General features: G+C 41.4%; 2 protein-coding genes across 2 annotated transcripts in view; both read left to right on the top strand.

Moving 5' to 3' along the window:
• The first annotated feature begins 317 nt into the window (after positions 1 to 317).
• Positions 318 to 15605, top strand: ERCC5 (excision repair cross-complementation group 5). The gene is made up of 16 exons (XM_010157004.1): positions 318 to 405; positions 1003 to 1178; positions 1694 to 1809; positions 1906 to 1998; positions 3366 to 3426; positions 4341 to 4484; positions 5398 to 5605; positions 5875 to 6828; positions 7251 to 7483; positions 7845 to 7964; positions 8585 to 8798; positions 10505 to 10649; positions 11688 to 11888; positions 12763 to 12847; positions 14550 to 15085; positions 15473 to 15605. Exons 1-16 carry the CDS (start codon positions 318 to 320, stop codon positions 15603 to 15605), a joined length of 3507 nt encoding a protein of 1168 aa, XP_010155306.1.
• Positions 15606 to 18800: 3195 nt separating this feature from the next.
• Positions 18801 to 27841, top strand: part of LOC104513592 (protein-lysine methyltransferase METTL21E-like) — a 15088-nt gene continuing 6047 nt past the window's right edge. Inside the window, exon 1 of the mRNA XM_010157003.1 lies at positions 18801 to 18870. Within this exon, the coding sequence (XP_010155305.1) occupies positions 18801 to 18870 (70 nt within the window). The remainder of the gene's footprint in view (positions 18871 to 27841) is intronic.

A 27841-nucleotide genomic window follows, 5' to 3' on the forward strand; every position in this document is an offset into this window, starting at 1 on the left:
TTATGCAGTGATAACACAGCCTCATGGACACGCCGTAAGTAGATTGTCTAATCGTTGGGTTATTCCTTCTGGTGTTCCTCGTAGGTTCTTCTCTCTCAGGATAGCTGAGGAAGGACAATGGGAGTTCAGGGACTTTGGAAGCTGCTCGAATGCGCTGGGAGACCTATCAACCCAGAAATGCTAGAAGGAAAAATTCTTGCTTATGCAGTGATAACACAGCCTCATGGACACGCCGTAAGTAGATTGTCTAATCGTTGGGTTATTCCTTCTGGTGTTCCTCGTAGGTTCTTCTCTCTCAGGATAGCTGAGGAAGGACAATGGGAGTTCAGGGACTTTGGAAGCTGCTCGAATGCGCTGGGAGACCTATCAACCCAGAAATGCTAGAAGGAAAAATTCTTGCTGTTGGTATCCTTTGACAGTAAAGCTGAGGAACCGAAGCTGTTAGGGAGATTTTAATTATCTCACATATTTCTGTATAAGCCATTTGCTTTAGTTTAAAAAAAAAAAAATCATGACAATATTTTGATAAGTAGATGTTTTATAATATCATATATGTACAAGTAGCTGCTTTATAATATGTGGAATACTAAGCTTTTTTTTAAAAAATCTTTTATAAAAGAGACTTTTTGAATAGGTTCCTTACACGAGTGTTGGAATAGGATTTTATGCTTTATAAATAAATGTGCAGCTCTCAGTAGGACTATAAGATGGAAAAGTTAAAATACTTTTCAATCAACTTTCCTATCATATATTGGTCACGTGCCAGAAAGACGTGACAAGAAGTTACATTTCATTAAGTTGTAAAAATAACTGGGGAGGTACTGCTGCTGCACGGTTGTTTCAACTCTGCTTTTTGTCCGGGGCGATAGGGGCAAGAATTATTCACAAGATCACAAACATTTGGATAACCTTGGCTTTGATAAGCCAAGGCTGGAACAGTGAGCAAAAACCACTTAGTAAGCATGTGAGATGGCACGTTTTTCCTCTTAACGGTACTTTAAGATATCAGTATTTGGTTGAACCAAGCAATAAAGGGAGCCAGAGATCGTGGTGGTAGTTCCGTACGAAATGCTCATCTCCTCACTCTGTTCCATCGACTCTGCAAGTTACTGTTTTTCCGAATTCGACCTGTCTTTGTTTTTGATGGAGAGCCACCGCTTCTGAAGAGACAGACCTTGGTAAGTACCTTTGCCCAGTTACTGCCATGCAGACCAGGTTGGATGTAGGTTGATACCAAGTAGCCACTTCCAGGTTCCTTCTTGCTCTGCTTACTATTCTGAGCTGTGAGGATGAAAGGCTTGAAGTGTGCTGCTGTGCGGGTGTTCTTTGCAGTCCTGGTTTTGGTTAGTTGGTGGAGTGTGTAGCAGCTCCCTTTGGATACAGTCCGGTTTGGTTTGCATGGCAACTACATTCCGGAGAGGTGGATGATGGCATAAGCCTGGGTCTTGCTCCAGAATGGACCCAAATGCAACTCTTGCAAGCCTGTGTACCCAGAAGCTGAAAACTGTTGCCAAGTTCCATGGAGGAAACTGACACAGAGAGATATAAAGGATCTGAAGGCTACCTCCCCACTGGTGTAGGAGAAGTTAGGAGTTGCTTGTAGACTCAGCACACAGAATTACAGCAGTGATTCTCTGGATGTGTATCTTCAGCATCCAGCATAATCTGGTTGGTGTTAATCTTATTTTCACAGGCTAAGCGAAGACAAAGGAAGGAAATCGCCAGCACTGATTCCAGGAAAACTGCAGAGAAACTCTTGAAAACATTTCTGAAGAGACAGATTATCAAAACTGCGCTTAAGGGCAAAAGGCAAGAATAAAAATTAGTTTCCCCTGTTTATAAGTGGCAGGTAAGTTCTTTTTTTATGTAGTTACTCATCCCCTTTTTTTTTTTCCCCTCCTTAAGCAATGAAATTTTGCCCAGTATTACACAAGTTCGGAGAGAAGAAATTGATGATATGTATGTACTGCCACCTTTAGAGGATGAAGAGAAGAACAGGTAGGTAGAATTAAGAAAAATAGCTTAAATGGCTGTAATAAACTTGGATAATTGCATGAACCACATTTTTATTGATGCTACTGAAAGGTCTTTGACCCATCAGACTCCTTAATATATAAAGTACATTTCTTTAATTTGTATTTTATTTCAGTTTCTTTTTGGAGAGTTTAGTTTTCAGCTCTGGATACAGAAGCCTTCTAGTTATGTATGGGAGGTAACAGAAGAAGCTTTCAGCCCACAGATTAAATTTCTACACTGGCTTCACGTTTAAGCACGGGAGTGCTGCCTCCATCTTTGTGGCTGTATCTGCACAGCTAAATGGAACTGATTTGTTCGAGCGTGGGCAGCTGGTGCGTGGGAGCTGGATCCGGGTTCGCATCCCCTCCTTTGGTAGCGTTGGCGTGTTCAGCAGCAGTAGGCTCTGTGTGTACTTGTCAGACCTGTGACATTTTACGTTGCGCCGAGTGGGAATGCGGAGCTATCCGTTAGACTACTCTTTGCACGTCTTATTTGGTCAGCATTTAAAGCATATATAAGAATCAGGTAATGGCTTAAACGACAACAGTTGTTTCAATCCAGTTTTAACTGACGTAAGTCTACCTGCCTGCTTTCTGTTCAGATCTCTGGGGCGTGTGTGTGTGTGTGTTTTGTGTATGTGTGTACTTTCATTGTGTGTGTGAATTTTTGTACATACCAGTGAAGGGATGACTAATGTCATAGAATCACAGAATGGTTTGGGTTGGAAGGGACCTTAAAGATAAAGACCATCTAGTTCCAAGCCCCCTGCCATGGGCAGGGACACCTTCCACTAGACCAGGTTGCTCGTTTTCTTCTCTCCGAACATCGTTGCACATCGGACTCGGAACGCGCTGCCGCTTCTGAACACGACAAAGAAAACACCCCAGGGCTGGGATGAAACACTTTTTTATGCCACTGGCCTCTCAAAGGCTCTCCTTGGCAGTGTCCCGCTGTGGGACAGCGTCGGCATGGAGGTTGTCAGCGTGCTACCTTATAGAATCATAGAATCATGGAACGGTTGGGGTTGGAAGGGACCTTAAAGACCATCCAGTTCCAACCCCCCTGCCATGGGCAGGGACACCTTCCACTAGACCAGGGTGCTCAAAGCCTCATCCAGCCTGGCCTTAAACACTTCCAGGGATGGGGCATCCACAGCTTCTCTGGGCAACCTGTTCCAGTGCCTCCCCACCCTCTCTGGGAAGAACTTCTTCCTGATATCTAATCTAAATCCCCCTGCTTTCAATTTAAACCCATTACCCCTTGTTCTGTCACTACAGGCCCTTTTGCTTAAGACAGGAACTTACTTTTCTAGTGAAATATCAACAGCTGTGTTTCTCTCTGATTTTTAGCTCAGAGGAGGAAGAGGAAAAAGAATGGGAAGTGAGAATGAGCCAAAAGAAGATGTTGCAGGTAAGTGCATCCTGATGACCCTATTACTGTGAACAGTCCTCTCATTCATGTGCTATGCTTAAGAGACAAACAAAATGATGGTGTTTTTTTCTTTTTTTAAAAGTGTTTGGAGGTATAGGTCTTCCTACTTATCAAGCAAACAAGTTAATTTTCAGTACTCTATAAATTCCTACTAATAAGAAAATACAAATGTAATTTTCTGCACTAGAATACAGCAGAATAGGAATTTCTTAAGGTATTGTTTTCTTTTTTTTTTTTTTTGACTACATTCTCTGGATATGTGGAGAAGAAAGTCTTTTGTAGTGATAGAAGTCAAATGAATGCATCTGTGCACATGTTAAATATGCTTACATGTGCATACACAAGATTCTTATGCTTCTCCAAATATGAATTGATGTTGAACCACTTTGGTCCTAGAATTTTCACAGATAAATTCTGTATTGCCTTCTGATGTGCTGATCTCATGGGAAGAGCAGAAAAGAAATAGGTAACCTAAGAAGAAGACAGAACGAATAATAAAATTTCTCTGCTTTCGTCAAAGTAAGAAATGTAAAAAACACCTCTTGGACATGCTGTTTATCTTTTGAAGTAGTTCTCATTTAGAAGGAGAACCTCTTTGTAAGGATAAATCGGACTAGCTGAGGCTATTGGACCTGCTTCTGTGATTTATACTAAATGTGTTTTTGTAGAAGGATAAACCCAAGTTTCTCTGTGTAGTGTACTTGAATAATTATGTGCTTTATTAGGTAGTAGTTGACCTTTGTTTTTTCTTAACTGTTTTCTTCAGAGTATAGGAAGTAGCAACAAAGATTGTGGTGGCATTTCTGTTGTTTGGAATGATGCTCTAAATATTTTATTGTTCTTACTGTACTGTAATATAAAATAGGTGTTTGTGGTGTTTTTTGTTTTTACAGGATGAGTTATTTCAAAATCCAAATGCTGTAGATATTGAATCAGAAGATTTCAAGAAGCTGCCTCCAGAAATAAAACATGAGATCTTGACTGATTTGAAAGAATTCACAAAGCGAAGAAGAACATTGTTTGAAGCAATGCCAGAGGTAATATTTAAAATAGTTTTAAAGCCATGAGAATGGAGCTATTGCCGTGATGATGACGACTACATAAGAGTATCACATCCGGAAAGCTTTACCCCCCGGCCTGTTCAATAAAATATGTTATGTTGAGGGGGAAGAAAAAACATCAGTGAGATAATGACTCTTAACAGAGCCTTCCTGTGTGTCTGTTCGGAGTCCTGTGGCTTGATTTCCACTAAAATTGCCACGGCTAATTCAGTTTGGCAGGAATGGAAGAAGTCACGCTGTCTCTTACTGCTCATCAGCATTAGCCACCAGATTCCAGTTGCAAGAACACGCTTCTGGTGTGGGTAAACCAGACAGGGTGAACACACCTTGAATTCCAAACCTTGCGGTTGTTAGGGGAGCTGGCAGCTGGAAAAAGGCTTTTGTAGCTTGGGCAGATGTGTTACTGAAGCTATTCAGAGGCAGGTGGGGGATCCCATGCTGCCACTTCTGCAATATCTTTTCAGAGAGCCGAGTGTAAAGATGCAATAGATGTCAGATCACATGATAGCCTGTGCCCATGTGTAAGCCAAGAACCATCATCTTAACAGGATCTGCAGGTGGATGGTTTTATAGTTGCAGTGTTTGTAGAGATGGGGACCAGCTCCGTTAGCCAGCCGAGTCTGTTGGTCACATGGTTGAGACCTCATGTTTAGCCAGTGTTCAGAACCGCTCAGCAGTACCTCTTGGAACTGTGTGTTACCGGGCTAGTGTTGCTGCTGCTTGGGAGTGCAGCAGCCAGGAAAAGACAGGTGCTACCTGCTTAAAGGAAACTCATAAGAGGCTCTCGAGGGCATGGTAAATGAATGTGCTTAAAAGGTGCAGTTAGTGGCATTTTATTTAAATTGACTTGGCTGTTTATTTTGGGGGTTTTTGGCGTTTTGTTTTTTAGGAGTCAAATGACTTTTCCCAGTACCAGCTTAGGGGTTTGCTTAAGAAAAGCAGCCTCAGTCGGTGCATAGAAAACGTACAGAAGGAGTTGAATGAACAGCACTCGGGCGAAATCCAAAGACAATACGAAAATGAAGGTGGTTTTGTGAAAGAAGTGGAATCTAGGAGGGTAGTCTCTGAAGATACTTCTCACTATATCCTAATAAAGGGTATGTCAGGTCTTAATTTTGTAAAACTTCTTGTTTGGTGTGCGCAGTCTGCAGCTGTCAGTTTTAAGAAAAACCTGAATGTTTTGTACAGGTGCATATAGCCAATATGTATGAAATTTGTGTTACAGTTAGACGTAATTAACTGACCTGTAAATGTGTAGAAAACTGGTTTAATAATCTTTATATAATGTTCATTATGTAAAATGGAATGTTAGTATAAAGCAGTTTTTTACTTAAAAAAAAATGATCAAAAAAACTTTTTCTTTCAGGTATTCAAGCAAGAGAAGCTGCAAGTAGAGACTTGGAAACTACTGCAGGACCCTCATCAAAAATGCTAGAGTTTACTAAATCGAATAAAATCCATGAATCTCCTGCTGATGCAAAGCCAGTTGCAGCTGACAAATTGCAGGCAGAGAAAGATGACAGCGCGATGGCAGCACCACCCTCCCCTCGGACTTTGCTTGCCATCCAGGCAGCTATGGTAGAAAGCAGCTCAGAAGAAGAACTGGGGGAGGACGGTACAGGGCAGTTGCACTTGGAGCAGTCTTTAACGGAGGAAGGCAGCGTGTCTCCAAGAACGCTGCGGGCAATTCAGCAGGCTCTGAGTGGTGATGATGAAAGGGAGGAAGTTGTTACTGTTAGAACTGATGGAGTGCTGCCAGAAAGACCAGAAGTGAAGGACTTTCTGCTTAGTAGCTCAGATGAGGAAGATCAGCTTCCTGAAATTGAGGAGGGGAAAAAAATATCTGTGTCTACAATTAATTTGTCAAACCAAGCGATTATTGAAGATGCTGAATTTGAACAAAAGAGTCAGGAGTTGGAAAAAAGTCATATTGCACCCAAAGATACCAGTATGTCCAGAGCTGAAAGCTATTCTTGTATTGACAATTCTAGAAAAGGCAAAGAAGATGTAGACAAAGAAGAAAATGGTTCCAAAATGGACTCAAGTTCTCTGGGAGACAAAGATATAAACTTACGCATGGAGAAGCCAAGCTGTTCCCCTGTACTAACTAGTATAGAGGGTTTGGTTCATGTTGAAACAACAGACCTTTCTAAAAATGAGGAAAACTTGAAAATTTCTGAAAATACAAAGGAAGTAGTTTCACAAGCAGAAGAGAATATATCTGAGGTACAGAAAGATAGTGGATTTCTACCAGAACAAAAAGGTCCTGAGGAGGAAAGAGGAGGGATATCACAGTCTGAATCAGACAGTGATTCTGATGGTACGTGCTTTTTAGTTGTGTAAAAAGATAAGGAAATAGGACATTATTGTATTTGTAATCAGCTGAAGTTAACCTTTGCTCCTAGCAAGAAATGCTTTAAAATACATCTATTCCTGCCTAAGTAGGAGGTGGTAAGAAAATCTAATCTGTGTTTTCCCCTTGGTGTTATGTTTTATCACTGAAACCTGAATATACAATACGGAGAACCCGGAAAGCATGCTGTTCTGTGTATTTAAGTGGTTTGTTAACGGTCAACCACTTGGTTTCTGTAATTTCACAATTCTTACATGTATTTACTGCATATAGCAAAAAAACCCAACCAAACCCAAAACTCAAAAATCACTGCTCAACTTAAAAATGCATATGGATGCTAGTTCTTGAACAGTTAGGAGGAAGCGGAAACCTTTATTTTCATTTTATAGGAAGCTTTATTGAAGTGGATGCTGAAATCAGTAATGAGGCTGTCTCTCCTACTAAATATGATGAAAAACTGGGTGATGAAACAGCACGTCCAGAAGTGGAGCCAGACAGCCACGGTACTGTCACACAGGACTTGCTGAAGGAGCCTGATGAAGTGCAGTTGGCAGACAGTCAGAATGCTGAAAGGGAAGATGGTGGTAAAGAAGCAGTGGACGAGTGGCAAGACATCAGTTTGGTAACTCCTCCTTGTTCTCTTTTGAGCTAGTGATGTCGTGCTGTGTCCCAGAGTAGTTTTTAAGGAAATCTCGGACAGCTTCTTACTGTTTTGTTGCTTTCTCATGCATTTATTAATTTCTGAGAACTTTTTATTTAAAGATGAGGGTTAACCATAATAATGTCTCTGAAATCAGTAAGGTTTTAGCACTCTGATGAGTATCTCTGGTCTTACGATTTACTGCATCAGAGAAGCTGTGACAATGTCCAAGAGTGAGTTAATGGAGCATATACTACTAGAGTAAGTGGTCGTAGACTTAGTGCTTGTTTAACTAAGTGTACCTGAATTGTTGAAATGATGAAAATCATGTTTTATTTTTCAGGAAGAACTAGAAGAATTAGAAAATGACCTTTCTGCTGAGCAGAGTATGCTTCAGGCTCAGAAACAACAGCAGGAACGTGTTGCTGCTTCTGTAACAGGACAGATGTTCTTGGAGAGCCAGGTAGTATTTGTTGAAACAATTCAGTTTGATAGAGGATGATGTGGTCTGCTCCTCTGCCCCAGTCAAACGTTTTCTCGAAAGCTGTTAGTAATTTTGCTTAACTACAGGTCAGAGATGTTTAACGGAGGTTAAATAATGCGTTCCATAAAGGCAAATTGTGTAAAATATATCAAAACACCACCCAAAAAGTGAATAGTCTGCCCACCGCTTCCTGTGAAGGCGGTGACTGATACGTTGTTTGGTTGGTTTTAACCTGCATCTTTACTTGATGGGAGCCCACGTAATTGTAACGCATGGATTTTTCTCCACGTTAAAGTGACGGTTATGGAAAGCTCAGTACTTAAGTATGCTTGTGTAATTAAGAGCTGATTCTAAAACTGTGTAGTAACAGTGGGATCAGGTGTAGTGTTTGACTTGCATGGCGCTGTCCGCCTGAGGTGGGTCAGTGGGATTTGCCCCTTGACTTAACTGTGCTTGGCGGTTTTTAGCAGAAGTTAAAGCTTAGCTATGAGAGGTTAAATACCTCCCAAGGATGAATCTAGCAGTTCTGAGTCAAGCAGAAGTATGATAGAAATTCATTTTTCAGATCAAATACAAAGTGATTTCTCTCCTTCCTACAGGAGCTTCTCCATCTGTTTGGCATTCCGTATATCGAAGCTCCGATGGAGGCAGAGGCACAGTGTGCTATATTGGACCTCACTGATCAGACCTCTGGGACAATCACTGACGATAGTGACGTCTGGTTATTTGGTGCACGACATGTTTATAAAAATTTCTTTAATCAGAACAAATACGTGGAATATTACCAGTACGTTGATTTTCAAAGCCAGCTAGGTAAGCCTCAGATATCGAATTGTTAAATGTGGTCTTCAGTAAGACAGCGCTGCCATGTGTCTTTTTGATGCTGTATTTCCTACAGAATTTTGAGTGTCTGTTACTACAGTGCCTGTTCTTTGGAGAGTCACTTAGACTCTCAAAAGTTGGGTTGATGCTTTTATTGCCAGGTGATCCCTCTGTGGATTTGCAGCTCTTAGTTACACTTGCGTTTAATACACTTAGTGTGGTAATCATCAAAGCTAAAGGTATGACTGTGGTACCAGTTTCTGGGTGAATATCAGCATGACTTCTGATGTGGTGGGAACATTATATACTGATGTCATCAGACTTAGGATCTTCCGGAAATGGAAGTTTAATTTTGGACATAGTGGCACATAATGTATAGAAGAGGATTCACTATATGTAGATGCTCTCTAAAAAGTTTTTCATTGGGTTTTTGGCGTTTTGTTTTAGCCTTTTTTTGGATTGCATTCATACCAGTCTAGTAAAATTGTTCCTAATTATGTTGATCTAGTAATCTTAGGAATGAACGCGCTTCAGTGTCATGTAGTGTATTAAGGGAAATATGAGCCAATTTTAACTTTTTCTTACTCCTTGTTGAAGCAGAAATGTGTTAAAGTCAGTTTTCAATGTCGAGGGAGGCTGATGACTCTTAGATAATACTTCAATGCCTTCAGCATGTAAAATTTCACATTTTCATGTGGTGAAATATACATCTTCAGTTTCTTCTCCTGGCAAATTGAATGAAGTATTTTTTTCCCTACTTACACCTGCTTGAGTATGCTACTGTAGCTTACTTGGAGGGATTGCTGTAAAAGCATGTGTGTGATTTTTACCTATTATTAGTGTAGTAAACCAGAGCTTGTAGTTATTTACTGGAATAAGAGAGTCACATTGGTCTTCATGTCACATTCTTCTGCAGTCTGTTCTTCTGCTCCTTTTTCACGAGTTGCACAATTCTTCTTTCTTGGCTGTTGATGGATATCCAGGCTGGCATGCTGATGGTCTCACTTTGTGTGCTTAGACACACGTCCCTCCTTTTCTCCGCTGAATTTCAATTTTCTTTTTATTACTATTTTCTGAAATCCAAACTCCTGAGGTTAGTCACTGAAAATCAGCCTGGTTGCTTACCAGCTCTTACAGCATACAGAGTAGAAGTGGCCAGCTGAGGAGTTCTTTCTCCTCATTTCACAAGCTTTTTTTGGTGGTCTTAATAACTGCGTTGGCACAGAGCAAATGGCTTCCACTTTGGGATCACTTTTAAGAAGCAGAGGCATGGGTATTATGGACAAACATTCAGAACTGAGGACTTGAATGTTTTTATTTCTGAATCAGGCATTATTAAATTCAGATCAGCACTGGATGAGAAAAGGACATTAACTAGAGAAATAAATGTAAAATAATCTCTTAAGTGTTAGAACCCAGAATTTCATGATGGTCTCCACGTTGTAATGCTTTAATTTTGACGAGGTGTGTTTGCCAGGCAAGCACAACTACTGGCGCTTGAGCTAGCGGTGGCTTGGACACTGCCCCAGAATATAGTTCAGTAAATTCTGATGTTGAATGAAATGCAGTTTTACAGAGTTAATGCCCCTGTGTTCCTTTTTGGTTTTGCCTCTCAGATAATTTGTTGGTTTTTAATTTGTAAGAGAACATGTGCTGAATCCACTGGTTTCATTTCCTTCATGCACTTTCTTCCACAGGGTTGGATCGAAGCAAGCTCATTAATTTGGCATACTTGCTTGGAAGTGACTACACTGAGGGCATCCCAAACGTTGGCTTTGTAACAGCGATGGAAATTTTAAATGAGTTCCCTGGGCATGGATTGGAACCTCTGTTAAAATTCGCGTATGCTTCTTCATATTTTGCCTTTTTATTTGTCTCTCCTTAATGTGAATATCAGTGAGTGTACTTCTCTGCTGCTTAAGCAGGCAACAAAACATACGACCATCATTAAGGAGACTAAGCTAACTGTAAAATATGTGACTCCGTTATATCGCTATTTGAAACGGCAGATAAATAAGGTGGCTTGTTGATAACAGCACTTGCAGTGAGACTAACGAAGACAATAGAAGAGCTGTAGCAGAACTGTGCGACTGCTTCCGAGTTCATTGCAGAGCTGGATCGCTAGTGGAGTGGAGGTTGTTTCTCCCTGAGTTTGTGAGGAGGTGCTGTAGCTTGCTCGTAGAGAAAAAGAGACTTGATGAGTGAGCAATGGATGACCTGCAGAGAGAGAGACAGGTAGGCTGTGGGGAAGAAGATGATTTGAAGAGGGACAAGCCAGTTGCATTAGCAGTGGCGAGGATGGTTAGAAGTTTTGTGGGTTTTTTATTTTTTCATTAAAAGTAAATGAAACGAAGCATTATAAGTGGGGGAGGTTTAGATTAGATATCAGGAAGAAGTTCTTCACGGAGAGGGTGGTGAGGCACTGGAACAGTTTGCCCAGAGAAGCTGTGGATGCCCCATCCCTGGAAGCGTTCAAGGCCAGGCGGGATGTGGCTTTGAGCAACCTGGTCTAGTGGAAGGTGTCCCTGCCCATGGCAGAGGGGTTGGAACTAGATGATCTTTAAGGTCCCTTCCAACCCAAACCATTCTGTGATTCTATGATAAGTGAGGATGAATTTAGGGGCTTCTGGCAGCTCATGGGGAGTTCAGGTGATGTTAGCTATTGTTGGCTTACAATGACTATGTTTACTGTATGTGTTCGTCATTTCTACTTTCAGATCATATGTCCCTTTGGTCATTTTTATGTAGAAATTTCCTGCCTCATCTCATGCAGTAACTAAAGTAGGGAGACTAATTAAGGCTATGGAAATTAGCATGGTGGCTCTTGATATTCCAAATTTTAAACATGGAGGTAAATGAATGCTTTCCTTTGATTTACAGTGATTGGTGGAATGAGGCTCAAAAGAATAAGAAGTTGAGACCTAATCCACATGATACCAAAGTCAAGAAGAAGCTGCGGGAGCTGCAGCTTTCCTCAGGTTTCCCAAATCCAGCAGTGGCCGAAGCATACCTGAAGCCTGTGGTGGATGAGACAAAGGGTTCATTCATGTGGGGGAAGCCTGATGTAGAGCAGATCAGAGCATATCCTTTTGCTGTATGGCAGGACTTGTTACCTAAAAGTACTCAAATTGAAGTTAATAAGGCTCATTAGTGAGTCAGTAATGGGCTGTCATATTGTTCACATCTCACTGGGGTGAGCATGTGCTGTCCTACGACGATACCAGCTCTGGACTGGAAGGGGATGCAGCCATGCCTGTGAGAGAGTGGGCTGCTTCCCTTTGCACGGAACAAGAGTCTCGGAGCTGGACTGAGGAGTTTGTTGTGATGCTACACTTCTGAAACGGTGCTGTGCCCCTTTCTAGACCTACAATGGGATTGTTTGCACGCTCCTGCTCTGTGTTTATCATCATTCACAAATAAGTTCCAAAACCTATTCACAAATGGTGATGCAGTCTGCCCTTTATCCCTAGTTATTCCCTGCATTTCTTGCAGTAATGTCTGTTTCTTGCAACTGTTGCAGCGTGAACTGCAGCAAACTGCTGAAAAGTACATGGCCATGCCTGCACAGCTAACAGTGTTTTAAACAGTAAATGAAACTTCTCCTGAGTGCAAGTACAAAAATAAGGTTTGTGTATTGATATTTTGTCTTATGGCAGTACGTTCTAGCCAAAATGAGTTCTGTCTTCCCTGAGGTTTGTTTTTGGAAATACTGATATTGGAGAAAGTTCTGTAACTAATGGAGATGTAACAATGTGATGAAGATATGTAGCATAATACTGGAACCATCCATGGAGGTCAGCTGTAGTAACAGAGTGTTTTCTCTGACCCTGTAGTAGAAAAAGCTTTGAAGTAGAGTAACTCTTCTCCAGACGTTGGTTTTCTGAGGAATTTTCATTTTATGTGTTTGCAAAATAGTAGTAATATACATTCTGTAAAGTTCCTTAACTTTCTTCACGTTCTGTCAGGATCACTTTGGCTGGACTAGGACAAAGATAGATGAAATCCTTTTGCCTGTGATGAAACAGCTGAACTTGCAGCAGGTAAAGTATAAAACTATGTACAATTTTCCCAGTTGCCCCTAAATTATAAGAGCCACATTTTAAAATGAACAACAAGGGTTTAATCTGACATACATTTCTCAGAAACTGGGGTTTGGATATTTAAATACATATATATTAACTTTTTTAAGAAAAAGTCATTAAAGTTACTTCTCTCATTCCTGTATGATTTGGGTGGGCTGTGAAGCACTCTGCATCATTTCAGTTGTTGGTTTTTAAATTTTGGTATCAATCAAGCACCTATCTCAAGTTCAGGTTGCTGTTGGTTCTGGATGTAGCTGAAACCACAGGTACCTCAAGCACATTTAGTGCTTCTAAAAGACAACCTGCTGTCTCTAAGAATGATTTATGAAAATGCCCCTGGGATTTTGGTGAAGTGAAACCAACCATTTGGTACCATCCATACCCTTGGAGAAGGATATACTGAACCCTTGTGCCCATTAGGGTCATAGAATGGTTTGGGTTGGAAGGGACCTTAAAGATCATCTAGTCCCACCCCCTCTGCCATGGGCAGGGACACCTTCCACTAGACCAGGTTGCTCAAAGCCTCATCCAGCCTGGCCTTGAACACTTCCAGGGATGGGGCATCCACAGCTTCTCTGGGCAACCTCTTCCAGTGCCTCACCACCCTCCCAAGGAAGAACTTCTTCCTGATGTCTAATCTAAACCTCCCCACTTTCAATTTAAACCCGTTACCCCTTGTCCTGTCACTACAGGTCCTTGTAAAAAGTCCCCCCCCCAGCTTCCTTGTAGGCCCCTTCAGGTACTGGAAGGTGCTATAAGGTCTCCCCGGAGCCTTCTCTTCTCCAGGCTGAACAAACCTGACTCATTAATAATATTACTCTTAATTTCCAAATAAATCTTATGCCAACTTCAGTAAAGCTTTTGTGAATAGTGGTGCACGCTGTGATGCTGTGAAAGTCAGTTGTAAAACTGATCACCTGAGGTCAAATTCTTCTCTCCTTTTGCCATAAGCATGATAGATGGTAATGTAAACCAGTGTTCTGGGTTTTCTCTATCGCTCAAAGGAGTGAAAGGTACCAAACCCCGTAGTTATATCCATATGCGTTCAGGTTGACTGGAACATCCTTTGGAAGCATCTGTTTCTGTTAGACAATTTTAGGGAGAATGGAGAGGACCAGATTAGTGTCTGCAGCAAGCCTGGCTGTGGTGGAGGAACACCAGACCCATTGTGTACCACGACTTGTAGTTTTACTCTTAAATCTTTATGCTGCAGCGGCACGTGTCACAGTGAACTTGACTCAAGTGACTGTGTGGCCTTGCACTTGCAGGTGCAAACGTGAAGTGCACTTAGGTTTGCTTAGCAAGCATTGTTTTAACAGCTGAAAGCTAAGGATGTGTTTGTAGTGACATACTTCTGCAGAGATTCTCTGTGTTAAGGTTGAAAATAGTAACATATAGCTAATCATCAGTAACACAGTGTTTATAAAATTTCGCTGGAGTTTCCTTGTTATTTAGTTTCTGTAAAGGGTCTTGTTGCATAATTTCTAACAAAGTATAGGTATTACTATAATAACGCATCTTATTGTTCACATCTATTTGCATGCATGTTAATTTCATTAGTCCTTTGTCCTGTATTAATTTGGAATGCTTTGTAGTATAGCTAACAACTGAATTCCCGGCAGAAAACCATCCAAAGGCGTTTCTGTTTTATTTTTGATAGACTCAGCTTCGAATTGATTCATTCTTCAGACTAGCACAGCACGAAAAACTAGCTATTAAAAGTCAGCGACTGCGCAGAGCTGTGACTTGCCTGAAGAGAAAGGAAAAAGAAGCAGCTGATGAAACTCGGGAGGCTACTGCTGTTATGGAGGTGGAACTTAAACAGCACGAGGAAGGTACCGCAGGCGGCGCCAGTCACCAAGCTGTGGCAGCAGAATTCCAGAAGGGAAATAGAATAAAACGTTCACATTCTAGAAAAGAACATTTGTACGGTGGTGGTTTTATTGGGAATTTGCATCTTTCAGAAACTTCTAGTGACTCTTCAGTAGAGGATTCGAAAGGCAGGGATTTAGACAAGAGCAAAAGGAGGAAAAACGTCTCTGCAGTGGAGACAGGAGCCCTTAAAGAGAAAAGGGGGTGCAGTAGCTCAAGTGGTGAGGATGAGGAACTGGGAAACGTAGTCATGGTGACTGCCAAACCTGTGTTTGAGGGCAGAAAAAAGAAATCACGGAGTAGGAGGGGAATAAAAAAGAAAAAGCCTTAAAGAGAAAAAAGTTTTAAAAAAGAGAGACTCTGTGCCTGGTTTTTATGAACTAAGCTTTGTAAATATCCTAATGAATTTTTGGTTATAAAAATAATAAATTATCCCTATTTGTCGTGTATTTGTCATGCGTTTTTTGTCTAGAAGTTAAATAGGAAGGGTTTTAAACGATGAAAAAATACCTGTAGCACACTGACTCACAAAGACCTAGATTGGAGTTGACAGAAGTTTTCTGGTTTGAGATTTTAAAATCGGGCCAAAACGTGATGTCGGTTCATTTGCATTCTAACTGAGGTGAGAGCTGTTTAAAATCCCATACAACCCCTTGCTGCTTTAACTTCAGACTTCAGTGCAGTTTTGAAAACTGCTTTGATTCTTTCCAGATGTTGCCAGAAGGAAAGTGAGTTCGATGAGGTTTGTTCTCCTTATTCCCTTCACCAGGCCTGTCTTGACAGTTCTGTGCTCAGCATAATGGCGCTTCCTGGAGTGTTCGTGAGACAGCGTAAGGCCTGGTAGGATCTCCCAGGAAACCAAACAGTGCAGTAAGTCCTAATACAGTCTGACGCGCGGCAGTAGTTTACGTCCTGAGCGTAAATGTCACGCTTCGGTATTTGGAGTTACACCACCTCACCCAAAGGCAGAACCTGTTTGCGACAGTGATAATTTGGAGCCGTCCGCTGGCTGCGGTGCTCACGTCGGGTTAATCTGGGTGAGAAACAATGTGTTCGGCTCAGGCTTCCCCCTCACCTCTGTCTCTGGATGATTGCAGAATTTATTTATAGCTCCGGTGGGAAAGCACCGAATGCTGCCAGTTGTACTTGGGTTCTCGCGTTACGTCCGAGTCCTTGCTTTTTTTGGTCCTCTCGTTCACTATTTCTTGTTCTTTCGTCGTTGTCTGAAAGACCGAGTCTGTACAATTAAGTGTCGTATGAGACATTCGCCTCCCCTGGAAGGATGAAGGGCCGAGGCAGGATTTGGCCCTTGTAGTTGCAGGGGGTCTAACACTTCACATACTTGCCCATTTCCTGGGCAAAACCCACTCCCTTTTGGTACTACTTCTGTAAAATATTACCACATTTTTTGCAAATCCTCAGTCTGGACAGACGTTTTACGGCAGTGGTTTGCAGATGGACCTTTAATATTACTGAGTTTTGCTTTGGAAGGGCGGATGGGGTCTCGGTGGTGGGCTTGATGGTTCCTAAATGTAGAAAAGCTCCCATTGTTTTTTTCTGCCGAGCGTGGTAAAGTACAGAGACCTTCGGTTCTCTGTAGGGCCTGCTCGGTAGTACCGTGCAGTGATGTGTTGGTTGTCAGCGGCACCTAGGAGCCTCTGTTGAGGTTGAAGTTTTCATTTTGCTAAAAACTGGGGGTGAAGTAAGAGACGGTTCCTGTCCCAAACTGATTACAGACTAAATAAGAGAAGTCTCGGGTGCCTGCGTGCGTTCCCATGGCAGGAAGCGGTTGTGATCTGTTGAGCGCAGGTGCATCGGGTCTGTACAGAAGAGGGGCCGGGAGTGTGTGTGCGTATTTTTGCACATTGACAGCTGTCTCGTAGGGTAAAGTGGGGCGGGATTCCGGGGGTTGCGTGCCTCGTTACAGTCCTGCATTCCATCGGGAGCTTGCGTTTACACACCCCTGCCCCTTTATAAATTGCCCTCTCTGTCTGGGAAGACCCCTTTGACTCTAATTAATATTTTCTACCCCCTCTTTGTTTCCTTTTTACTAACAGTGGGTGGTTACTAACGCTGTGCCGCTACCTTATTTCTGTGAAAGCCATTCCCCGGTGGGTTAGCTCACCGGTGGGAGCTGCCTTGACTGGGTGCCGGCTGCTGTTACGAAATCTGCCCCCTTACGTAAGGGGCGCGCTGCCCACGCTGTGTGCGCGCTGCAGCTGTCGGGATTTATTAGCGCTTCTGGAGAGGGGGATGTTGGCACACGCTTCCGCCGGGGGAGGGAGACGGCTGGGCAGATAAGGGCTTTTTGGTTTGAGTACCATCTTTGGAAAGCTGCGGGACACTCGGGTAATGTTGGCTGAAGCGCAGCAGGTGCCAGTGGGTATTTCGCTTGTCGGTGTCTTTGGGTAATTTAGTTGGTGTCGTTTCCTTTAGACGGGGTGACGCAGCAGCTGAGCTGTTCTGCACTGCTTCGTAGCTTGTAGTGGTCCTGAATTCCTATCTGCAAGTCGGGCAGGTGGTTGTGTGGTTCAAGGTGCATCAAAGGACATTTTTAGAAGGGGGAGAAGGAAAAAAAAAATAATGTACAGGACCGCAAAATACAAAGGTTTTCCCTTTTAGGGTGATTTTACAGTGCTACGTTGCTTGTCCTTCAGAATGCAGAGGGGGCTGATTATTCACCTGCTATTTTTGTCTTCAAATGGGAAGAAAATGTGTCTTTTCTTTTGCATGCTGCTGAGGTTGTTGACAAGCTGATAGATGTGTGTAACGTTTACTGGTTAACGTCGCAATGGTTTCTGGTGCTACTTAGTTATTCTGAAGATGGATGCAAAGGCTTTGAATCCCATGGAGTCGCTTTTCTGTTCCCCGTGTGACCGTGTTACTATCGCTAAGTTCATAGGTAGGCATAGTTAGGTAGTTCATAGGTAGGCATAAATGTAGCAGTGATTTTGTTCTCTGTGTTATGGTGATGTCCTCTGTGTTATCTTTCACCCTAAAAGAGGTTAATGGCTGTGGGACCGGCGGTAGCAGAGCCAAATGTTAAACCTGTGTGTCTTTTGTAGGGTGAAATCAAGAGAGTTAGGTGCATCGTCTCTAATAAGGCAGGGCTGTTTTGCACTGTCCTCTTTCGTCTGAGGCTGTCGGAAAACCAAAGGCTTTGCACCGTGAGGAAGTTTTCTCGATGTTCAGCATACATAGTAAACACTCCTTCACTCATTGCCTTATTTAATTGCATCCTTACTGAGTGTTTAGAAATCTGTACGTTATGAACTGTGTGCTGCCCGTAACCATTCCTGCAAAAATTAGTCAAATTTCCATATAACAGGTCAAGGGCTTTAAAAATTATCAGACCATCAAGGTAGTGGGGTTTTTTTTTTTGAACCCAGTGTTTTTCTTATTGTACAATACCAGGAATTGGAGACTATTGGTTGTCTGCTTTTCTGCAGACAGCTGAAAATCGTTTTGCCCTCTCTCAGACTTTTCTTACTACTTTTTTCTCCCCAGTCTGCATGTTCTGTGCCTGTTTGTATAGGCACATACACGTTCTGGTCTGCATATTGTCTCTAGATCCTGCTTCCTACTTATTGTCATGTGCAACTTCTACTAATAAGTTGTTTCCTTCCCTTCCCAGACAGTTAATCTGAACAAGATTAGATCCTTTTGATGCAACTTTTCTTCTCTTTCAGACGTTTGCTGCTATCTTTCCTTTCAGTCGTTTATAAACCTACCAACTCTGATTTGAACTGGTTCTAGTTTTAAAATTTCATAAGTTTTAAATGCTTAGCAAAACTTTTTTTTTAATCTACTTGCATTTTCCCTTTTTTGTGAGTAGAACAGTTGAACTACTTTGCTGCTTCTAGTTCTTTTATGCTTTGAATATTAATATTTATGCCTCTACATGTCTTTATTATAAATGGAAGTAAATTATAGCATAATACATGTAATTTTTTTTGTGAAGTGTGATGTAGGGTAAAAGAAGTAAAGTTGCTTTATTCAGACAGGCTTGTGTTTCTCTGTCCAGGTTTTGTGGTGCAGTATGGATTTGACATCATTACAGCATAATAATCTACAAAGTGAAGTGGTAAGAGAATTGGAAAGACGAGAAGGTAAAATGTTTCTCATTTTACTGTATTTTCTTGTTGCTCTCAGGAGTATTGTTAAGTATAAGGAACAAGCTGTCTTGCTGATAATGAGCTATCTTCTCATTCGTTTTTTTGTGAAGAATTGTGTTTGTGGCACGTGTACAGAAAATGCAGCGGATCGCGCTGCTGTAGTATTCTAGCCATGCAGTATCTGCTATACTGGCATACTCTGCTCCCGGCAGCTTCCTCCCAGTGCCTGGCACCTGGCCGTAGCTATTTGCCTGTGAATGGTGCCAGGGAATAAAGCCATGACTACCATCAAGCAATTCAGGAGAGGTTTATTTGCAGGGTGTCAGTTAGGGAGAATTGGTTATTACATGCTTGGTTTCTGTCTAGACTGCCACAAACCTAATCTGCAGATACCTGCAGGGACTGTTGGCAGCTTTTTCTCTTAAGCAAGTTCATGGCTGCACACTTTTCAAGATCCTAAAACATCAGGAGTAATCTCCTTTTTAGGGGTCACCAGGAGTATGCAAGGTTTTAGGGCAATTTTGGTTTTTTGGGATGGGGTCTAGTTATGTTCCACAGCTGAATGTGGAAGGAGAAGGACTTTTAAAATTATTTTTCATAATATTTTTGTTTAAAATCTTATCTGAGTCTCAGTCCATGTTGAGCCAGGCTTTTGGGCTTCTGCTTTATCAGGAGGGCTCAGCGTCCATCTTTGCTTTGTTACCTGTTCAGTGACACAAGGTGGACCTTTGGGCATGATGGCAGTATTTAAAACTCATTATTTGTTTACTGAAACTAATGTTTGTTAATTTGCTTTCAAATACTTATTTTTTTTAAAGTGCCCCAAATGGATGTTTATCTGGAAAGCTGACATTGCCCAAGAAGGTGGTTGATAGAGAGCAGTATAGATTGCTGTTCCACAAAGCACTGTTCAGGTGCCTTCATCTGGAGATTCTTTTAATGAAATTACCTTTCCTATTGTCTGTCTAACTTGAACATGTTCAAGAACTCAAGTTCATCATATGCAATGAAGCATGATTGTTGGAGGAAAAAAAAATCTAGATGTATAAATATAAAGATAGAACTACTAAAGACTGAAATACTGGTGACTGGCACTATATATTCTGTAGTACACAAGGGCTGATGTAAAGCTGTGCAGGCATTTCTGTGCTTCTGCAAGCTTGGTTCTAATGTTTATATACTCTTTTCATGCAGGATTCAGGGTGGGGAGGAGTGAGTCTTCATGTAATGTTTTTTAGCTTTTGAATTAGGATAATAAATTGAGTTCTGGGACATTAGGTCAATGTATGAAAAATTAGTCAGTAGGGCAGAATCTTCAGATCAAATGCAGAATTATATTCCACTTAGCTAACAGAGTGTGTGGATAGTAATAGCAGGTGGTTCTCTTCCTGTTTAGAAGCACAAGTTTAAGAGGATGAGGAGACCTGAATGGAAAATAGAGTATCTTTACAGTTTCATCTGACACCAGGCTTTGGCATATTAAATTCCATGCCAGGTTCTGGAGGTGAAGGGTGCCAAACCTGCTGCACAGGGACTACTTGCCGGTTCAAGCACCCTGAGCCTGTGCCTTCCTTGTTCTCATCCTTTTCCTCTGTTGCCTTCCCCATTCAAATTTCATTAAGTTCACCTACCCAGACTCAATCTCTGCTTCTTGGGGTTTTTACTTCAGTTTCTCTGCAAGTTTCAGTCTGAGCTCTTTACATTCAGTGCCTTCCCCTTTCCTTCTTAACTGCCTTGTCACAAGTTCTCCTGGTTAAAACTCCTTTTTCTTGTTCATGATTCCCTTTGCTACTGGTTCTCAGCTCACAAGCAGGTCCTCACCCAGGCTGCTCTTTCCTCTAGTGTCTTTAGGCCCTCCAATCAGTTCTCCATCACACCTGCAGCATTAGATGTCTCTTTTTCTTTCCTCTCATGATTTCTCATGATCATTAGCTTTAACTAATGGCTAAACTTTTGGCTAAACTTTTCTGAGATCAGATTCTGCCACTCCTGTCTTCATTTCTTGGAATACTATATTACTTTATTAGTAAATTGCTACTAGTGAATTATTTAAATTCACTCCAGAATAATTTTATCTCTGAGACAAAAGGAGGAGAGCAGGTTTGCACAGTGTACTTGTCCTTGACGCTCCATCGTATCGCTTCACTTGGCTGGCGCTCAGTTCTTAATCCATAAATATCTGAGAAAATGCTGACCTGGTAACCTTCACATATCTCCTGACATTTTAGAAGGGACGCACTCCCTCTGCTCACCCTGCTTGACAGATGTCCTAATTGATCGCAATTCCTGCCATCATTTCAAGTCTCTGGGCGGAGTCCAGAAAGCTGCCTTAAATGGGACATAGTTGGAATGGAGGCAAGTGAGAAACACCCTAACCCCGCAACTCAGAAGTTAAGATATTCAGCTGGGAAGAGGGAGTGACTTAGTGTCTCATTCCTATTTCCTGGGTTACTTCTAAAGACACTTCTTACTTTCTCACTCCCTTCCTCAACTGACACTTTTCCATTGACTTCAAAGATTTTAGTATTAAATATGAAAAACATCCTGGGACCAGAGGATGGAGCCCAAGTCTGCCTCTTCACAACTGAGTGCCCAGTTCATGGCTGGGCTTCCCCTCGCCTGCTGTCCTTCTAACACGATTCTTGCTGTCCCGGCTTTCTGATGGCCCACCACTGGTGGTGATGGGGGAGAGGGGGAAGCACGTGGTTCTGTAGGGTGGCTGGAACACATCCCTCCAGTCAGCAATTTGTGAATTTGAATCCTTCTGAGGAAGGTCCAGCATCCAGTTCCTCTATTTTCTGTGTGCTTCAGTTGCTGAAACATTCTTTATATTGTGGGTTTAGCTATTAACAGTGCTGGTGGAAAAAATGAGCCTATTTATACTATGTGTAAATTACACTTTTGCTGTACCTTCCTACCATCTGCCTTCCCTTCTTTCATCTTCCTCTTTTCTGTCTCTTAGCTTTGAATGAAGCTTCTACCTTAAAAAAAAATAAAAGGACACCCACACAACCTTGTCCATTAATTCTCATCTCAATAGCATTAAAAAAGACCTAAACTCACAGAAGTCAAACCATTAGTTATGTACGTTTTGTTTCTTCACTACAGGATTGGCCTGAAATACCAGAATTGAAATTCCTCTTAGGCAACGAGCTGTCTGCAAACAAAAAGAGACTAAAAGAGGTAGTGGGGAGTATAACCCAATTAAGGAGTACCTAGAGCTAAACTGCACCTTCACAGCAAGTCAAAATAGTCTGAAAACACCTCTCCTCTGAACTTGCCTATTGGCTATCTTATGGTAATTTATCTCTGAGCTCTTTTGTTTGAAAGTGGCAGCATTCATATACTATAGTAAACAACATGTTATTAATTCAAATTAACACTTTTTTCTTCCTTTTCTCTCCCCTCAACAAGTAGACCTGCTTTTGCTGAAGACATCACTAAACTCAAATGGAAACTTCTTGTGTATGGATAGAGGAGGAGTTGGAGGCAACGCTCAAATAACCAAACTGTGTGTTAACTCTGTAACATAGTCTTCCCTCTCAGTCATTTGCCTCTCTTTCCTGTTTTCAAATCTTTCCCCTTTGCAGTAGCTCATTTCAACAATAAATGAAATATTTCTCAACTGCCACACAAAAAAGGTGGTATGTTTGCATGGATTGGTGGTGTTAAGTTACTTTCAGGTCCTTTCCTCAGAGAAATGTTTTAGAACTCCAGAATTATTGGTAAGGGAAAATTGACAGGCATTTTGGTGAGTCCCTCTGTTCCACTGGCTGTGGTACCTGGTGTGCTCTGGCATGTCGTTACAAGGAAGTAGGAGCTTTCCATGGCACAAAGCCCTCTTGACCTGGCAAGGTGGGAGATGTGAAAGGTAAGAGTAGACAAAGGCTTTACAGTGTCTAAATTACCCATCCAGAGCCTTCCTATCCATCAGGAATTTGGCTAGACCTTCTCTTTTAAGAACACAGTCTGCCTGTTGTAGTCAAAGAGAAATCATTGAATTATCTTTAGAGATTAAATGGCTGCTGAGCCTAGACCTGAAGATGTTTTCAATGACAAATAAACATGATGAGGTAGGGATGGTACTTGGCACATTTGAAATCATTATGTGTTCATAGGATGATCTGACTAAGGTACATCTATATTCAGCCTTCTAATGGTTTTGGATGACTCGTGACTTGGTTGGAGCTGGGATGTCATTGGTGTGGATTTCAGACTGAAAATGCACCTCTCAAGATTGGGTAGATACATAGACTGGGTACTGTGAACAGACCCCTCTCCTGTTCTCGTCTCCTCATGCTCTGAGCTAACTGCATCTTGTCTCCTGGCTGAGAAGAGGCTGCCCGTGGGTGGCAGTTTTGTATTTCTGCATTTCAAAGTGTAGAGTTTCAAGCATTATATTACCCTGAGGTAGTATCTCGGATTAATCAATGTAATATATTTTGTCATTGCCATCACTTCAGCAGATTGAGCTTGTAATGAATGTACTGGAATGCCTACATTCGGTTACACCATCCTTCCCATCTTTGTAGGTAGGGATGAAATAAGGAAAAAATAACGGTGTAGTTTAGATAAGCACTGGAACAGTACTTTCCTTTATATTCTTAGAAAGGTGTAGGTTACATTTGACTTGTGGAAAGTCAAGGGCACGATTAGATTTCCTTCCTAACCCCTTCCTTCAAGGGTCCTTAGGCTGTAATGAAATGGAATGAAATACAACTAAGTGGAACGAAATAAAGACATGAAAGTGATACCACCTGGAATTTGGAGGCTATTCTGTGATTCAGGATTGTGTATGTTTCCATGGAGCTGTCTGTAGTGCTTGCAAAACCAGGGCTCTGATCCTGAGATGTCAGTAGCTCAGTAAAAACTGTGAGACTCCAGAGTCCCGTAGAACTGGGACCTAACGTAGATTTCGGATAAACTTCTCCTGAGCCATTGGAATTACCCACTTGGATTTACAGGGCTACCTTCTGATGTCTGCTATCACATTGGTGTAGTAATGTAACTTCTCCAATCATCTCTTAGTTACAGAACTGGTTACAGATCTGGTCCCTTACAGACCTTTCTGCAGGTATCTTCTTGACGCTGGCATATACAGATGGGTGTTTTATATATGTGTGTGTGAAACATATTTCATGTATGTTATATATAATGTATATACGTTATATATAAAATACATCTTGAATCTTTACTTGGGATGACTCTGCTTCGTGTGTGCAGAGCGGGGACATCTGAAGAGCCCTGGCTATCATGAATTCTTGGAATTTTCTCTTATACATTACTCATTCAGAAATGTAGGAGGACAGGTGCTCCTCCTGTGCTCATCATACTCAGAGGCAATTGGCGAGAAGTCTTAGAGGAAGCATGTACGTCTTCCCAGCTGTTGATACGTGGTTCTTAAAATATTTCTAAGTACAGGTCTAAATGGTAAATTTTAAAACTAAGCTCTACAGGTGAGAATATACTGCCTCTGACGAAGGGAGAATATGTTGCTGTAGGGCTGAACTTTGTCAGGTCAAGTTCATGCTGAAGGCTTGGATTTCATTCCGTTTGCCAGCTGGAGAAGGTCCATCAAAGCAGGAGAGAAGCAGAAGATAGCTGGGTCTTATTTCCTTATCACCTCGTGCTGTGACACCATTCGACCTCAAGAGATTACATAGGGTCAGGCCAGCACTTGAAAGACTAATCTGTACTTTTTGTAGGTTGTTTTGATGAATCATTGGGTGAAACTTTTGTTTCTGAATTAATGCTGTCCTAATCCATTAGCAAAGTTCTTGGAGGATATTGGTGAGTCTGAAAATGGAGATGTTGACTGCTAGTATATTCTTCACAGCTTCTATGTGGAAGGGTAATTAGCAAAATTCTTGGAGGATATTGGTAAGTGAGTCTGAAAATGGAGATGTTGACTGCTAGTATATTCTTCACAGCTTCTATGTGGAAGGGTAATTTTACTTCCTTTTTCAGCAACATTTTAATTCAGATAACTAGAGAGTGATACCTATTTTAAAAAAAATATAATGCTTGTTCAGCCCCCTTGTCTTTGTGGCTTTTCCTGAATTTTAAGTGCTGTTTCACTTTATTTTATGTCTCTGGTCCTTCTTTTTTTTCAGTGGAGAATGCATTAATGTAGGCAGTATCATTAGTTATGCATGGAGAGATTTAGCATATGCTGTTATTTGGTGGAAGATGGCCAACTGCATTTTAAGGTTACCATTTCCTGATGGAGCTGTGTACTCCCAAGCATGTTTTTGTGACAATTGGTGTAAATGGAGCAGCTGATCATGGAGCATGTTGCTAAACAGGTACCATTTCCACTCATTCCAAGCAAAAAGTGTGCAGATAAAGATAGCCTGAGGCCTGTTCATGTGATTTGCTTCGTTGTTAAAGATGCTGCAGTTTGCAACCTGTTTCATTCTGAACTGGTCTATCTCCTGTTATTTTCCTTCTGCCTTCCCTTCCCCACTTGAAGGACTTCCACAACTCTGTCTCAGCAGAACTCATGTCCTTTTCTTTCTTTAGGTTTTGTTCTACTATAAAACATTTCATTTGACATTTGAATGTGTCAGCGAAATCCTCTGGTTCCCTACGCTAGGTTTTTGCAGCTTGACGCGCGTTTCTCTAACCTGCCACTAACTTCACAACTCCAGTCTTCCACATGATTTAGTATGTCTCTTTGGAAAACTACATTCGCATTTCAGTTGTAATGATGATGATTGCTTTGCCTTTGAGAATGATGTTTGCGCTGTTCTTTTAATGATGTGGTTGATAAAGTGCAAGATGTGTCAGCAGTATATGACTTTTCTCCCTCAGCCCTGATATTAACTTAAAATCAAGGGATTTCAAAGACCATGCTCCAAAGACATTAAGACTTTTATGATAAACAAGGCTTTACCTGAAATGTTTCAAAGAACACTCTAAGAAGTTAATGTATTATGCAGAAAGTCTTAAGAAACTTAGACATTCAGATTCTACTTCAAGAATAATTTGGGGCGTCTATAGATGGGAACTTCTTTGTGAATATAAGTTCAAGACCAGAGGAGCGCTATCTGTATCACTAACAAAAATTATCTCAGTTTCTATGTTACCTGAACAAGATCAGGCTGTCTCATCTTAATGTAAATAAGGTTCTAGCACCTGAAGCTCCAGTGGTTTCTGTGTATATGTGCTCATGCAAAGAGATGAACAGGCTGAAGAAACTCATTCTGTGTACATACCACTTCCATGCCTCTCCAGAAGAGGAGTAAGGGCAAACCTTACCTGGTCAAAGCCAGGCAATTCAAGAAGGAGGAACCAGTCCTAGCAGCCCTTTAAGCTGGGACAGTTTAGTATCGGTGCTCATGTAGTATTGCTGGGAATGCCCATTATGCCCTTCCATTCTTACAAGAATTGAGAGCCAGGTCAGGGAAGAAGAGACTTGACTTTTCTGCTGATGAGTCAGCTCTTGTTGTCTTAAAATATCATTGAAATCCATTAATTGATTCATAATTCCAAGAACTTTTCTTCCTGAACAAGAGAATATGGACTAACACATAGGTGAAGACTTCCAGGAGAATAACATCCTATCAGCTTTTTACAAATCTGTTATCAAGAAACTACTTTGATCAAAGTACCAGCAGAACTTGTTCAACGTTTTCAGGTATTGAAAGTCTTCATCTCGCTTGGAATTTGCTTACTCTGATAACTCCTGTTGCTCGAAAGATTTTCTGCTAGTTCATAATTATTCTGTTCTGACTGCTCTGAAGGCAATTACAGAAAAATTAACTTCTTTCCTTTTGTGCAGTCCCTCAAGAGGTTCAGTTATTCTGAAAGGTATATAGCAGAAAACAGAAGGGTGCCTTTTGCGGTATGGAGGGAAACTTGTGTGTAAGTAAGCAAATCTGACTAAAAGTCTGCGCTCCTTAATTTGTCAGTGTCTTCGTCAGAATCATGTGCAGCCTCCTGATAAAATCATGCTCCTGATAAAATTTTATCATGCTCCTGATAAAATTTCTCAGTAGGGTTTTGAAGCCGGTCTACCATATGATGTCTCTGGGGAAACAAATACTCTTTTTGAGTCTCCATAAGAGTAAGTTTTCCTTAAGGGGAAAACATAAATACAAAAATTATGTAAACTTCTCCAGATAACCCTCCCAGGGAGGGATGACCAAAAGGATGAGGCAACCAAAGATTTAAGTGGTGTTATTAATCAGCAGATTTGGGTTTCTTCTTTCAGGGGGGTGGACAGTTTGGCTCAGGTAGGGAGCAGTGGCCTACAACCTCTGTTGGCGTAGGTGCTATGCAAGCCTTAAGTAGAAAGGTTGCTGATAATGTAAGGAAGAGGTGGGAAATGTTTATTGAACACTGGAGGGATAGCTGTAATACTGCTAGAGTTTAATAGATCCTCTGGCAGAAGCTTTATAAGTTAAGACTTAATAAGTTATGGCTTCTCAACAAAATTGGATTCAAAACATATGTCAAGGGAGGAAGAATCAAGAAAAATGGTTGTAACTGGGGGGTAGTACAAGAAATAGCTTTTTACTTGCACAGCTAGTACTGATCATGGAGCAAGATCAGACTGCTCTGAGCAATCAGAGAAGATTAAAAGCAGACTATATCTGGTGTGCCTGGAAACAGGATGATATATTAAATATACTTATGATATGTGTAATAGGACAGCTTCATATTAATTCTTTCATAAGAAAATACTAATTTTTCCCTGGAGCAGCATTTCTCTGGCACTTAACTCATGTTTGGGCAGAGTTCCCTGCTTGCAGTAAAAATGATGTATGTGTTTTCTGTCAACATTAGAGGCTTGCAGAAGATATAATGGGTTTCCACATACTACTTCTTTCCTAACACCTTAAAATATCATAGTTTCACTGCTGGCTATTTTAAGTTATATGTTTATATTTTTTCCAGTAATATATGCATTACATTACTTTGCTATATACCATGATCAGCTGCGCACCCTGTCCCTCCCCCC

The sequence above is a fragment of the Eurypyga helias genome, unplaced genomic scaffold (assembly GCF_000690775.1).
Source record: "Eurypyga helias isolate BGI_N326 unplaced genomic scaffold, ASM69077v1 scaffold5768, whole genome shotgun sequence".
NCBI classification, from domain to species: domain Eukaryota; kingdom Metazoa; phylum Chordata; class Aves; order Eurypygiformes; family Eurypygidae; genus Eurypyga; species Eurypyga helias.

Coding starts and splice junctions, on each gene's coding strand:
- ERCC5 (XM_010157004.1), top strand. CDS start 318: ATGGGAGTTCAGGGACTTTGGAAGCTGCTCGAATGCGCTGGGAGACCT. Junction 7,484..7,844: donor AGTGGCAAGACATCAGTTTG/GTAACTCCTCCT, acceptor TTTATTTTTCAG/GAAGAACTAGAAGAATTAGA. Junction 11,889..12,762: donor GATGTAGAGCAGATCAGAGC/ATATCCTTTTGC, acceptor AACTTTCTTCAC/GTTCTGTCAGGATCACTTTG.